This window comes from Podarcis muralis, chromosome 15, assembly GCF_964188315.1.
Source record: "Podarcis muralis chromosome 15, rPodMur119.hap1.1, whole genome shotgun sequence".
Lineage (NCBI taxonomy): Eukaryota > Metazoa > Chordata > Lepidosauria > Squamata > Lacertidae > Podarcis > Podarcis muralis.
This window is the reverse complement of record NC_135669.1, coordinates 7,802,037-7,815,541: the sequence shown is the minus strand read 5'-3', so window position 1 is coordinate 7,815,541 and position 13,505 is coordinate 7,802,037. Positions and strand designations below refer to the sequence as shown.

Below are 13,505 nucleotides of genomic sequence, written 5' to 3'. Positions count from 1 at the left end.
GCCAGCGTGACAAGCTGCATCTGGCGAGCCAGCGCAGCACACGGAACGCCGTTTACCTTCCCACTGGTAAGCGGTCCCTATTTATCTACTTGCACCCGGGGTGCTTTTGAACTGCTAGGTTGGCAGGCGCTGGGACCGAACAACGGGAGCGCACCCCGCCGCGGGGATTTGAACCGCTGACCTTTCGATCGGCAAGTCCTAGGCGCTGAGGCTTTAACCCACAGCGCCACCTGCATCCCTTAGAACAGCTCCTTAGGAGACCTCAAACTCATTTGATAATTTTGGGGGGGGCTGAGACTTTTCAACATACAATACAATGAAAAAAAGTAATTAAATAAAAAAAAGAACTCCTTTGAAAGTTGCTTAAGATAAACTAACTCGCTCCCAGCTGCAGCCTCTCCCCATACCTTCCCCCACATGCAATGATAGTGTCCTACCTTACTCGGTTCTTGCACAGATGGCAAGATGACTTTGCAGCGAGCATGTTCAATCTCTGCACTATAGCTGCTTCTATTATTTATTGACTGATTATTCAGAAGTGGTTCTTATTAAGTTCCGTGAGATGCACTTCTGAGCAGGTGTGCACAGGATTGCCATCTTAATAGACAAATAGCCCCAATCCACCCATCCCGCCCCACAGTCTCTTTCTCAGGGGTTCTTACTTACCGTTGCAAGGCTTTGTTGAAGGGTGCCCCATCGGCCCAATGCCACAAGCCTCTGCCACCGCGAAGCCCAGTCCAGACACTCACCTCCAGCTCTTTCTGCAGCCAGACCTGTGGAGGAACACAGAAGGTCATTCTCCTTCGCCAGTCACACAGTGGGTTATCTTGCCGGTCAGCACACCCCAAAGGATGCAAACTGTGCGAGGCCACCAGAGACAGCAGGGTGGAGAGCCCTGAGTGCCAAGGAGATCCTGGGAGGAGCGCAAAGAGCCTAGACTGGGAAGCCCAGCGCCATTACCTATGTAGGGCCGGCTCTATCATGAGGCAGAGTGATCAGTGTTAGAAACTCAACTGATCTAGACCTAATTTACAGTCGCCGCAATGGCACCATATTTCCCCCCAGTGGGATTTATTGTTATTATTGTCATTATTATTATTCATTTCATTTATATACGACTTTATATTTTAAATGAAATCTCAAAGTAGTTGACAACACATTTAAACATCCAATCAAACAATCCAGAATGAAACCAATTCAAGCAAATGTTATCGTGTTTATTATTAACATAAAAATGAGATTACAAATTTATTTTATATCCTACGTAAATACTTTTAGCTGGCCAGCCTTTGCTGGGTAGGGGCCCCATTTTTTTTCTTCCCTGGGGCCCAAATGACTCTTGGCAGCCCTGGGTGCCATTTCATATACTTCCTGCGCTCAGACCAGAGAAACTGCTCACCAGATCTTGTGGGCTGCTCAGCGTGGCCAGGCTCCCACCATGGAACCTCTGGCAGAACTTCAGGGCCTGGCTCCACTCAAGGGCCGCATCCAAGACAAGGTAGAGGCATTTGTCCTTCCTGGATCTCCAGCCCCTGGACTGGGGGCAGTACACATCTGCAGGAGGAAATGGCAAAGAGCACGATGTGCACACCGTTGGAGAAAAAGAAATACATTTTCTTCTCACTGAATTTCTAGCTAATACAGTACATGTGTTATTTTAAACCATACAAGGCACTGTTTGTCTAACAATCTAGTCAGCACTTGCTTGTAGCCTCTGTTTACTCTGCCCCTTAACCCTGAGCTATTTTGTTTTTATTCTGTCCTGACAAAATGTCTTTCTCTCTCACATCTCCGCCCAACCTATAAATAGTTCTTGCATGAATAAAGCCTTTGAACTCCAGAAACTGTAAGTGATTACGCCAATCTAATTCACACAACCTGCAAAGTCTGCTAACAAACACATCAGGCTTCCTTTTGCACACACACCAGCTGGGCTCATCACAGCTCACCCCTCCCCACAGTAAAATGAAGCAGTCCAAACTGTTGGATGTGTGAGATGGGCCCCAATGAAGCACCAGGTGTTGTGTCAGTCATTCTGCCTCACCCAAGCCTCCTACCATGCAGGGTTGTGGTGAAGATAAAATGTGAAAGGGGAGGGAGGAGTCTCCTGCCCTGAGCTCCTTGGAGGAAGGGAGGGGCAAGTATACTTTGTAAAGAACACACCCTGATCCAGCACAAAGTACAATGCCTGTGGGGTGCACTTCCCCAGGTAGAGCTTGGTGTGAATGACTCCTTGAAACACGCAGAACCCCAAGTGCAGATTCTGCAGCCGCTGGTCCGGTAAGAGGCGAAAGGAGCTCTTGGTGTCCGTGGAACAGTCTGAACTGCTCAGCAAGGAGACTCCGTCTGGTGCCACCTGCACAGAGAACAGGGGAGAAGCCTGCATGAATCACAGAATCAGAGAGTTGGAAGGGACCCATTGGATCATCTAGTCCAACCCCCTGCAATGCAGGAATATGAACCTATACGGGGATCAAACCCATAATCTTGGCATTATTAGCATCACACTTTTAACAACTGAGCTAACCGGACAGGAAGGAACACAATGGACAGAATAATTGTCACACAGAGAAGGAATAAGGATATAGTTTGAGTGCTTCACCTACAGATTTGTTAATCATTTAATGTGTCAAGATGAACGGATGCCATTAATATTGCAGTTGTTGTATAAGGGAGTGTTATTTTGAATGGAATGGAATTGAGATCAATAAGATTTTGGAACACAGAAACAAAGTAAATCATCAAACCATCAATTCTGGTATGCGGAAGGCCACCTAAATTATATAATTTGGCATATGAATGACTGGGGTTCGTAAGTGTATTATAACTTGGCATTGTTATAATGAGGCTACCATTGGATTATTGTAACTGAAAACTAATAAAAATTATTGAAGGGGGAAAACCCACAAACAACTGAGCTCCCCGGCAAGCTGGCACAAGAACTCACACAGAGATACCCCACAGGAATTAGAGCTCCTTTCTTTGTAATAATAATTTAGTAATAATTTTATTATTTTTACACCGCCCATCAGATTGGGTTGTCCCAGCTACTCTGTGCAACTTCCAACAGAATATAAAAACACAGCAAAACAATCAAACATTTAAAAACTGCCTTGAGATGTCACTCTGAAACTACAGACTTAAATCTACTTAACTCTCATGACTCCTAAGCAAGTAGTTTTTCTGTGAAAGGGACAAGGAAGACCTAGAAAGAATAGCAGCACTCACACAAAAATGCAGTTTCTAGAGCTGGGAGATGCAGGGCAGTGGATGCTGTTCCAAGCTGGCTTCAAACCGGCAGTGCTGGTGGCTGCATGTGTGCCATATGCCTGACGCTCATCTCCTTCCTTTCAAAAATCTTGGGAACTGTAGTTCAGCCCTCACAAAGCTACAATTCCCAGCACCCTTTTGGAACGGGAGGTGTTTTAAATGAAGTATGGTGGGGATACAGCCGGTGTGAGGGGAAGAGAGACTGCCTTTGCCACTGAGGCTACCTGCCACCAAGTCAAACGGTTGGTCAGCGAGGAAGTCTGCACCAAAATTTTTAAAACATTGTGTTCCATTTAGAACAACAACAACAACACCGACCTTTTATGTATATCTGTGCAGTGAGTCTTCACCTTTCCAAAAATAACATTGTGGGCTGATTAATATTCTGCAGCCTTTTATTTTTATTTTTTTATTTTTTATTTTTTTATTATTATTATTTTATATTTTTTTATTGTTAAAATAATTCAACATTAATACACATACAAACATACATTTCATACAACATACTTACATACATACAACATACCTACAACATACCTACACTCAATCCCACAGATAATTCCCATCACCATCCACCACCCCTCACCCTTTGTGTTAGACTTCCAATCTACTCAATTGCAATTTCTTTCTACTTCTACTACTTTCTTTCACACACCTTTAACCTAATTTCATATTTCTTTTTCTATTAGACATTGTTATCCATCTGATTTAGTATTCCAATATTTGAAACGAAGCTTGTTTATTCTAATAGGAGTTCTGATTTTTCGATATAGTTTTGCAAGTATCTTTTAAAAACCTTTTAAATGTGTTTTAAAGGCTGTTTTTGTTTTATTTGTTTTGTTTTGCTTCTGTTCAAATGATTTATTTGTGCTTTTATCCTGTTCTTTAATCTTTTGAACTGCCCTGAGATCTTCGGGTGAAGCAGGGTATATCAATGTAATTAATTAATTGTTGGTTTTTTTGAAATGCCTTGGTGATAGGTAGATGCATGAGCAACACCCCAGGACTTAGCCAAGAGGCCCCCACCAGCATCAGGGTGAGGAATGTCCTGCTGCCCTGTCCGTCTCCCCAGGTTCATGCTGGAAAATAAGCAGAAGAGCCAGTGTGGTCCCCCCCCCCCCCAAGGTACATAGAATCATAGAATGTGGAGCTGGAAGGTACCACAAGGGTCATCTACAGTGGTACCTTGGTTGTCATACTTAATCCGTTCCGGAAGTCTGTTCAACTCCCGAAACCGTTTGAAAACCAAGGCGCGGCTTCCGATTGGCTGCAGGAGCTTCCTGCACTCAAGCGGAAGCCGCAGAAGCCGCGTCAGACATTCAGCTTCCAAAAAATGTTCACAAACTGGAACACTTACTTCCGGGTTTGCAGCATTTGGGAGCCGATTTGTTCAACAACTAAGCCGTTCGAGAACCAAGGTACCACTGTATTCCAATGCTCTGTTATGCAAGATTATTCGGCCCAACATGGGGCTCAAAACCATGACCCTGAACTATCCCAGAGCAGGTTGTTTTGAAGCACTATCTTGCATTTCTTTCCCAAAAGCATTTGGGGTGTTGGCAAAGGCCCCCGACCCCTGCTTGTCTTCCTGTTCATTTTTCTCGGGAGTGGAGGGGAAATAAATGTGTGTGTGTGTGAGAGAGAGAGAGAGAGAGAACCAATCACCTCCTAAAAAGAAGCTTGTATAAATTTAAGCTGCGTTAAGGGGTGTGAATCGAAAGCAGTTTGGGTGACCCCTTATTGCCTACAACATATTGCTTTGTTGGAACGATTCAGTGATGTGAAAACAGAGACTCTTTGTGTGTTCAACTGTGACTTAAGAAAAATTTAGTAAGAACATAAATAAAAACTGGAAAAGGAGTTGCTGTGATCTAGCAACCACTTCAAATTAACCAATATCATAAAAAAAGCTTTTACTCTGTAGATTTGAGAGACTAGAAAGAGACGGCTGAGATTAAAAGAAGTCATAGAATGCAAATAAATAAATAAATAGGGTGACCGATTCCTCCTGCACCCCTCACTCCACCTCTATCAAAGAGTTTATCCCCTGACGTCATTCAGGAGAGGGAGTGCCAGTTCCATTTACCTGAAGGCAGGAAGGAGGGTCTGCGATGTTGCGGAGTCGACCATTTGGCTGAAGCCCCCAGAAAGCACATTTGAGGCGCTGGTCTAGCGCAAGCTCAGTATAGACCAGGGACTGCTCTGGATCGGCGCACAGGGCTGACTGTTTGCCTCTGAGCCGAAGGAACCCAAACCACACGAAAACGGTGCCTGTGGTGAATCACAGAATCATAGAGTTGGAAGGGACCCCGAGGGTCATCTAGCCCAACCCCCTGCAATGTAGGAATCTCAATTCAAGCATCCAACCTCTGCTTAAAAACATTCAAGGAAGGAGAGTCTACCATCTTCAGATGAAGTCCATTCCACTGTTGAGCACTCCTTATGACAGAATGCTTAGTCGGGATCTCCTTTCTTGTAACTTGAAGCCATTGCTTTGAGCCCTACCCTCTGGAGTGGGAGAAAACAAAGCTTGCTCCACCTTCCATGTGACTGCCCTTGAGATATTTGAAGATAGCTTTCATATCTCCTCTCAATCCGGAGCCCATGTCTCACAGGAGCTAAAAGCTGCTGCCCACAACCCAAGATGAAGGTCACATGGTGACATCACACAGTCCCCTTAGTAGCCCAAGCTGCTGCCTGCCCTCACCCCCCCCTTTGTTCCTGGGCTTCATCCAGTGTTTTAAATTCGCCAGGCGCCAGGCACGTTTTGTGACTGGCACAGGTCCAGTTGCGACCACGTGGCAATCTCTGGATGCCAGGTTGGCAACTACCTCTCCATCTGGCTGGCCCTTCTTTCTTAAGCAGGTAGGTAAACGTAAAGGTAAAGATACCCTGACAGTTAGGTCAGGTCGTGGACGACTCTGGGGTTGTGCGCTCATCTCACTCTATAGGCCAAGGGAGCTGGCGTTTGTCCGCAGACAGTTTTTCTGGGTCATGTGGCCAGCATGACTAAGCCACTTCTGGCGAAACCAGAGCAGCGCACAGAAACGCCGTTTACCTTCCTGCTGGAGTGGTACCTATTTATCTACTTGAACTTTGATGTGCTTTCGAATTGCTAGGTGGGCAGAAGCTGGAACCGAACAACAGGAGCTCACTCTGTCGCAGGGATTCGAAACGCCAACCTTCTGATTGGCAAGCCCTAGGCTCGGTGGTTTAGACCACAGCGCCACCCGCGTCCCAAGCAGGTAGGTAGAAGAGCTTATTTATTGCATTTATAGCCCACCTTTTCCTCCAAGGACTCCATGGTTCACTCCCTCCTCAGTCATTGCTTACAACAACCCTGTGAGGTAGGTTAAGAGGCTGCGACTGACTCCAAGGTTACTCAATGAGCTTCATGGCGGGCTGGGTGCGGATCTGAACCCTGTTCTCCCAAGGTCCTGTTTTGACACTCTAACCGCTACAGCACACTGGCTTCCTAGATTTGCTTCTGCTATGGAGCAGCTCTTTTAATTAAGTTGGTCGACAAATATGGGGAAATGTCACTGAAAGGTTCTGAAATATTTCCCTAGGTGCTTGAATTTTTTTTATTCTGAATTGTTTGATGGGAAGTTTTAATGTGTTGTCAACCGCTTTGAGATTTTTCCTTTAAAATATAAAGCGGTATAGAAATGATAACAAAAACAATCAGCAGTAAGCATGGACCAATGGTACCAAATAGTATGGGAAACAGCCTTACTAGAAAAATTAACCAATAAACTGAAACTGACACGGGGACAAACAGAAGAAGATGCCTTTATGGCTCCTCTTTATCACATACACAGCCCAACAAGATAATGACAAAAATCCACCAACAGCATACCAATCAATATGGCTAACCTGATCCAAAACACCCACCCACCTCACTCACACACGAAAACAAAGATCACCACAGCCAGTCACAACCAAACAACCACACCCTAGGCCAACCCCAACCTCTCTCACCACCAAAGGAACACAAGTGAACAGCGGAGAACCTGCACAAGCAACGCTGACACCAAACCCTACATATATTAAGTAAAAGAAAAACATCGCCACCCGACCCAACCCCTACTCACCCTTCCCCCCTCCACCTCTTTCCCCCTTTTCTTCCTAATGTCTCAACAAATGAAACTGATCTGTAAAAAATGTTACTTGAGAAAGAAACCAAGAAAATCTTTAATAAACAAACAAACAAACAAACAAACAAACAAACAAACAAAAAACACCAACAGTATTTATTGGGGGGAAGATGGTGCCTAGAGATTCCATTGTGGCGACTGTAACTTAGGTTTAAGGTGCCATTTGGCGATTAGCTTAAATATCTGGCTGCACCAGCCCACTTACCTGGGTCTTGGCTTGCAGTGCTGATTTGCACAGAGGAAGGCTTCTTTGCTACCAGCGTGCTCCAGCTCACCACGTTCCCAGGGAACTTCCACCGAGTCCTTGAGGCTGCCAGCTGCTTTATGGAAACCTCGGGCAAGGCTCGGTCCCACAGGTTGACTTCACTCAGGTCACCCACAAAGAGGCTGGTCCCTACAATGCAGATCCAACATGCAGGGATGTGGTAAGAACCCCTTATTGCCCAGAGAGGAGGACCAGTGATGTGGGGGCATGGAGGTGAGAGATGGAGGGGCTACGGCTTTTCCCCAAGCCTTTGTTATGGGCCCAGCCTTTGAGGGGGGATCTTTTGATCTACGCTTCCCCGGTGGTGGCAGCAGATTGCAGCTGGAAGATGCCATTCGCCACTACCTTTTCACCAGTGGGCTGTGGGTTCAAGGTCAACCTGCTGCTGCCGCCGCTGCCAGCTCCCACAAGATGTGCCTGGTCAGCTATGCGCTGAAGTGGAGGCAGCCAGAGTTTGCCCTCTTCCTCCTCTCCCCCTCGGGGCTGGAGTTCCACATCAAGGGGTAAGCAGGAGCTCCCTCCACTTGCAATGATGGTTTTAAATGATGCTCCCCTCCCAGCTTTTGGTCTTGGGTGTGGTTTCGAGGTTTTATGACATTTTATATGGGGTTTCTATACTACAGCCACAGGGCAAGCCTACAGCCTTTGAGCAAAAGAGGGACTTACCTCTGCTGCCCACTTCCAGCTGTCCAATTACCAGCTTCCCCCCAAGGGAGAGCCCCTTCCTCAGGAAGCTGCTACTCTCAGCGAAGTGGGGCTCCCAGAGAAATCCATCCACGAAGACCTTGAAGGCCGGGAGTCCAGGAGCGCTGGAGACCGAGACGGCCACATGGTGCCAGGATCCATCCAGAAGGGAGCCCTGGGTGCCGCTGAACATCATTGACCTGCAAAGAGCAACCGGGAAGAAGTGATAGAATCGTAGAAGTGGAATGGACAGCAAGGGTCAGCTAGTCCAGCCCTCTGCAGTGCAGGAATATTTTGCCCATTGTGGGGCTCGAACCCACAACCTTAAGATTAAGAGTCTCAAGCTCTAACAACTGAGCTATTGGAGTTCTCCTTTTACCTTTTCATGCTGAGGCTGGGGTGTGTGCAGATAAATCAGCAAATGCATTTCAAAGAATACATTTCATGTTAGCTTCCTGGCTTGCTCAGATCACATCATTTATCGTCATGAGGTCAAAAATTATAATTTTGGAATTGCTGTAAATTGCTTGGTAGGTGGCTCGTTGATGAAACTCCTTAACTGAGGCCACATCCACATCAAGCACATTTAAAGCACACGACTCCCTCCCACACCCGAAGAATACAGGGAACTGGAATCATAGAATAATAGAATAATAGAGTTGGAAGGGACCATGAGGGTCATCTAGTCCAACCCCTTGCAGTACAGGAATCTTTTTCCCAATGTGGGGCTCAAACCCATGACCTTGAGATTAAGAATCACATGCTCTGCCAGCTGAGCTATTCCCCTCACAGAATGGACATTGGAGTACAAAGAAACTTTGAGGCTTCCTGACAACTGGGATGGTAAGAGGGCTGTGCCTCCAGCTCGAAACATTTCGGTGCCCAAGTTAGAGCAGCAGCAAAGGACACAGAATCATAGAATTGTGGAGATATGTAAAATATAGCATTATGCACACACAGTATAGAAACCCCATATAAAATGTCATAAAACCTCAAAACCACATCCAAGACCGAAAGCTGGGAGGGGAGCATCATTTAAAACCATCATTGCCAATGGAGGGACCTCCTGCTTACCCCTTGATGTGGAACTCTAGCCCCGAAGGGGAGAGGAGGAAGAGGGCAAACTCTGGCTGCCTCCACTTTAGCGCATAGCTGACCAGGCACATCTTGTGGGAGCTGGCGGCGGCGGCAGCAGCAGGTTGACTTCGAACCCACAGCCCGATGGTGAAGTTGTTGAGGTAGCGGCGTATGGCATCTTCCAGCTGCAGGCTGCTGCCACTGCTGGGGAAGCGTAGGTCAAAAGAAAGGCGATACTCTGGAAGGGAAGGCAAAGAGGTCAGCCTCTGAACTTACCCAAAAATGTGAGCGCTCTCCTTTGCGGATTCTCTGGGAAAGCACAAAAAGCCTTTGTAGCCTTTTCCTGCCCTCCTTCAGCTATTCCTGGAAACAATCAGTGATGGACTTGGAGGGAATTGAGAGGGTGGGCTGCAGGTCTGTCGCACTTTGCGACTGGCACAGGTCCAGTTGCGACTGCGTCGAGATCTCTGGGCACCAGGTTGGTGATCTCCACCTGACTCTCCAGCTTTCTTATGCAAGCAAGTTAGCAGAAAGGCTTATTTATTTCATTTATCTCCCACCCTTTTCTCCAAGGAGTCCATAGTTCACCCCCCTCCTCAGTCAATCCCTACAACGAGCCTGCAAGGTAGGCTAAGAGGCTGCGGCTGACTCCAAGGTCACCCAGTGAGCTTCATGACTGAGTGGGGAGCAGAACCCTGATCTCCCAGGTCCAAAACCTGACACTCTAACCACTACACCATGTTTGGTTGTACTGCCCCCCCCCCCTTGTTGGGGGTGATGGTGTCTGTGCATGGGAAATGGTGTCTGTGCATGGTGTCTGTGCATGGAAAAAAAGAGAAAGAAAAAGCTGGCAGTCTTGCAACACGCAAGGGAAGCACCTGGAGATCTGCAGGCAGTGCAACCTTTCCGACTATCATGCTCAGATAGCAGATATACGTCAAGGAGACGTATATCTCTGTTGACATGAATTCCAAGGAAACCAGGTAGAAGGGGCTTGCTGCAGGGACCACCCATGTCTCTTTACAGAAACATCAATGTTTGCCCACAAAAGCAAGGAGGACTCTTCTTTTGTTGTCCCTCCCCCCCCCCAAAAAAATCCACCCCCACCTACCTAGAGACGCGTTGGCCACGGTTGCTCCCACTACCCTCAAGGAGCCGAGGTTTGCGAAGGGAATGTCTTGGGCGCCGGAGAGGCGGAAATGCTCCTGGTGGTCCAAGAAGCTTGCGAGGCCGTCAGGGTAAGTGAAGAGGCTCCATGTGCTGAACAGCCCAGGCGAAAAGGGCACCCCAGAAAAGTTCTTGCGCTCCAGGGAGCCGCCGAGATCTGTGGTGACACTGCCACGCACGTGGGTGGCATTGGACTCCAGGCTTAGGCGGAAATGAGTGGCATCGGTGTGGAGGCCAGCCAAGGACAGGGTGCAGGAAGAATGACCAGGGAAAGAGAAGGTGACGTCAGCTGTGGCGTGCGGACCTATCCCGCCAGGGAGGGGAAAGTACACAGGCTCCGGCGGACCACAAAAATCTGGCAACAGAGATGGGAGCAAATTAGGCCCGGGGAAGGCAAGGCGGAGGAGCCTGCTGTTATTGGCGGAGCTCGACTCAAGGACTCCCAACACCCACTTCATTCAGGGCCTGTGAGAGGAAGCATCGGAGGGCTCCATCCCACAAGAAGCCCACCCGCCTTTTGGATCAGCCCCCTAGCACTTAGCCTCAGCCTCTGCCTCTCCCCCCACCCCCTGCCGAGGCAAAAGGGATTGGGAGGGGCAGTGACCTACAAAAATTCACATGCGGAATCTGAGGTTCCCAAACTTGTCCCCCAAATCCAGATTCTTTTATCTTTCAGAAGGATTTTATGCAGTTACGAAACGAAATGCCCATTCTGAAATCAAAATGAGCATGCCTTTTTTGAACTGCCTCTTGTAAACCACCCTGAGATCTTGATGAAGGGTGGCATATAATTTATATAAGGGTGGCATAATTTAAATAATTATAATTATAATTCAAGGGGATGAAAGCTATCCCCCTACATGAGGGCTTTCTTCCAAGATTTCCCATAAAAGCCTTTGGAGAGGGATTTTGTCTCAAACTGTCAGCTCAGTCCTTCACAGGTTTGTTGACAGCCCTTTGCATAGTCTGTTCCTCTAGTCTTTCTACCTAATTTATCAGGAATTTGCTAATTAGGGGTTTGCAATTCCTTGGATCTCAGAGTGGCTGGAGCAGAGTACAATTAATAACATTGTTACTATTACCGTTACCATTATCGTTACCGTTATGTTTATCGATATCGTTAATCGATATCATACTGTTACGGTTCTGGTTCTGGTTACAGTTCTGGTTACCATTACCGATATCGTTATCGCTATCATTATTATCAGCTGCTTTCTGGTCTCCTTGAGATGATGTCCAGCATTTCAGATGAAAATCCAACAGTTTCACACCTGAGTGGTGCTTTTATACTGCAAATTGCTTTGTGATTTTAGCTCCCCTTTTCTCCACTCATGAGAAGAGAGGAGTTAAGAGGCAGCTCTCTCTCTCTGTCTGCTCCAGCCTGTCTGTGGCCCCTCTGTTGCCCTTGAGCATCTATGGCACTCACCATATCTGTGCTGGCAGACAAATCCTGTTATTTCGGTCGTAGGACGCTCATTGCACGGTCTGGTCTGCCACGTCCCATGTTGGGCCATATTGGTGGGCTGGAGACTCAGCACCACACACTGGTCCTTCACCTGTTCAGGGGCTTTTCCTAGAGAATAGAGCAGCCAGGGGTTGTAAGAGCCCATCCAAGTGGCTTCTAGCCACGGCCTCCTACCTTGTCTCCAGGAAGTCCCAACACTCTTCCTTCACTGTCACTTCCTGTACTTCTTCACCACCCCAATTGGGAAATGGGCAAGAACTTTAGGTCCATTCCACACCCTTCCCCCAGCCTCAACACCCTATCCCAGAGCCCATTTGTGTGGAGAAGGAACCCCAGCTGAGTCCATGTGGTATTGCAGACTAGGGCCTGGGAGAGACCAGGGTTCAAATCCTAATTTGGGCATCATGAAGCTCACCAGGTGTGACTGTGGAGACAGTGACTGCCTCTCTCAGCCTCACTTACTTCCCAGGGTTGTTGTTGTGGGGATTAAGGGTGGAGGGAGAGAGCTCCTTGTGGGAGGGATATGGGATATGACTGCAATAAATAAATAACTAAGGGCAATAAAATAATAAAGAGCCCCAGGTCTTATGGAACAAGTCTTATGAGGAACAGTAGAGAGAGTTGGATATGTTTAGCCTGAAAAAGAGGAAACTGATGGGACAGATGAGAGCCATCTTCAAATATCTTAAGGTCTTCACATGGAAGATGGAACAAGCCTGCTTTCTGCTGCTCTGGAGCGTAAGACTCGAACCAATGGATTCAAGTTACAAGAAAGAGGGTTCTGACTAAATGTTAGGAACAACTTTATGGCAGTACGAGCTGTTCAACAGAGGATTGGACCCCCTCAGAAGGTGGTGGCCTCTCCTTCCTTGGAGGTTTTTAAGCAGAGGTTGGATGGCCATCTGTCATCATGCTTCAGTTGAGATTCCTGCATTACAGGGGGTTGAGTTGGGGTCCCTTCCAACTCTACAAATCTATGATTCTAGTTTTTATGCAGTTCTGGATGGCAACCAAGAGTTCTGACACAGAGAACAAGCTGTGATTCAAGACCCTTCTGTTCAGGAGTGATCATGCTTGGACTCAACATACCCAGATGCCACCGGAAATAGGCTGGGGGGGCTGACGAGTCGCTCCACCTCCATGTGGTGCCGAAGCGCAGCCCGATCCACATCTGCCAGCCGTCCTCAGGAAAGGCATCTGGGGAGGAAATGGAGAAACCATCACAGATGTTTCCTGGTAAGGATTAGATGGTCAGCTCCCTGCATCCTCTTCCAGTGCAAAACCATCACTACTACCTCCCAGTTTGAATGGGGACAATAAATGCCACCATCTCATAGAATCATAGAATTGTAGGTCTGGAAGGGACCCGAGGGTCATCTAGTCTGACCCCCTGCAATGCAGGCATACACAGTTGTCCCAT

General features: G+C 47.4%; 1 protein-coding gene across 2 annotated transcripts in view; it reads right to left on the bottom strand.

Moving 5' to 3' along the window:
* Positions 1-13,505, bottom strand: part of LOC114585878 (uncharacterized) — a 34,712-nt gene that overhangs the window by 15,679 nt on the left and 5,528 nt on the right. For both annotated transcript variants that reach the window (XM_077919342.1, XM_077919343.1), the window contains exons 5-14: positions 13,175-13,282; positions 12,047-12,193; positions 10,565-10,975; positions 9,451-9,691; positions 8,359-8,576; positions 7,633-7,821; positions 5,357-5,541; positions 2,164-2,356; positions 1,400-1,554; positions 667-773 (exon numbers count right to left, since the gene is read on the bottom strand). In XM_077919342.1, coding sequence (XP_077775468.1) covers positions 667-773; positions 1,400-1,554; positions 2,164-2,356; positions 5,357-5,541; positions 7,633-7,821; positions 8,359-8,576; positions 9,451-9,691; positions 10,565-10,975; positions 12,047-12,193; positions 13,175-13,282 — 1,954 coding nt within the window. The remainder of the gene's footprint in view (positions 1-666; positions 774-1,399; positions 1,555-2,163; positions 2,357-5,356; positions 5,542-7,632; positions 7,822-8,358; positions 8,577-9,450; positions 9,692-10,564; positions 10,976-12,046; positions 12,194-13,174; positions 13,283-13,505) is intronic.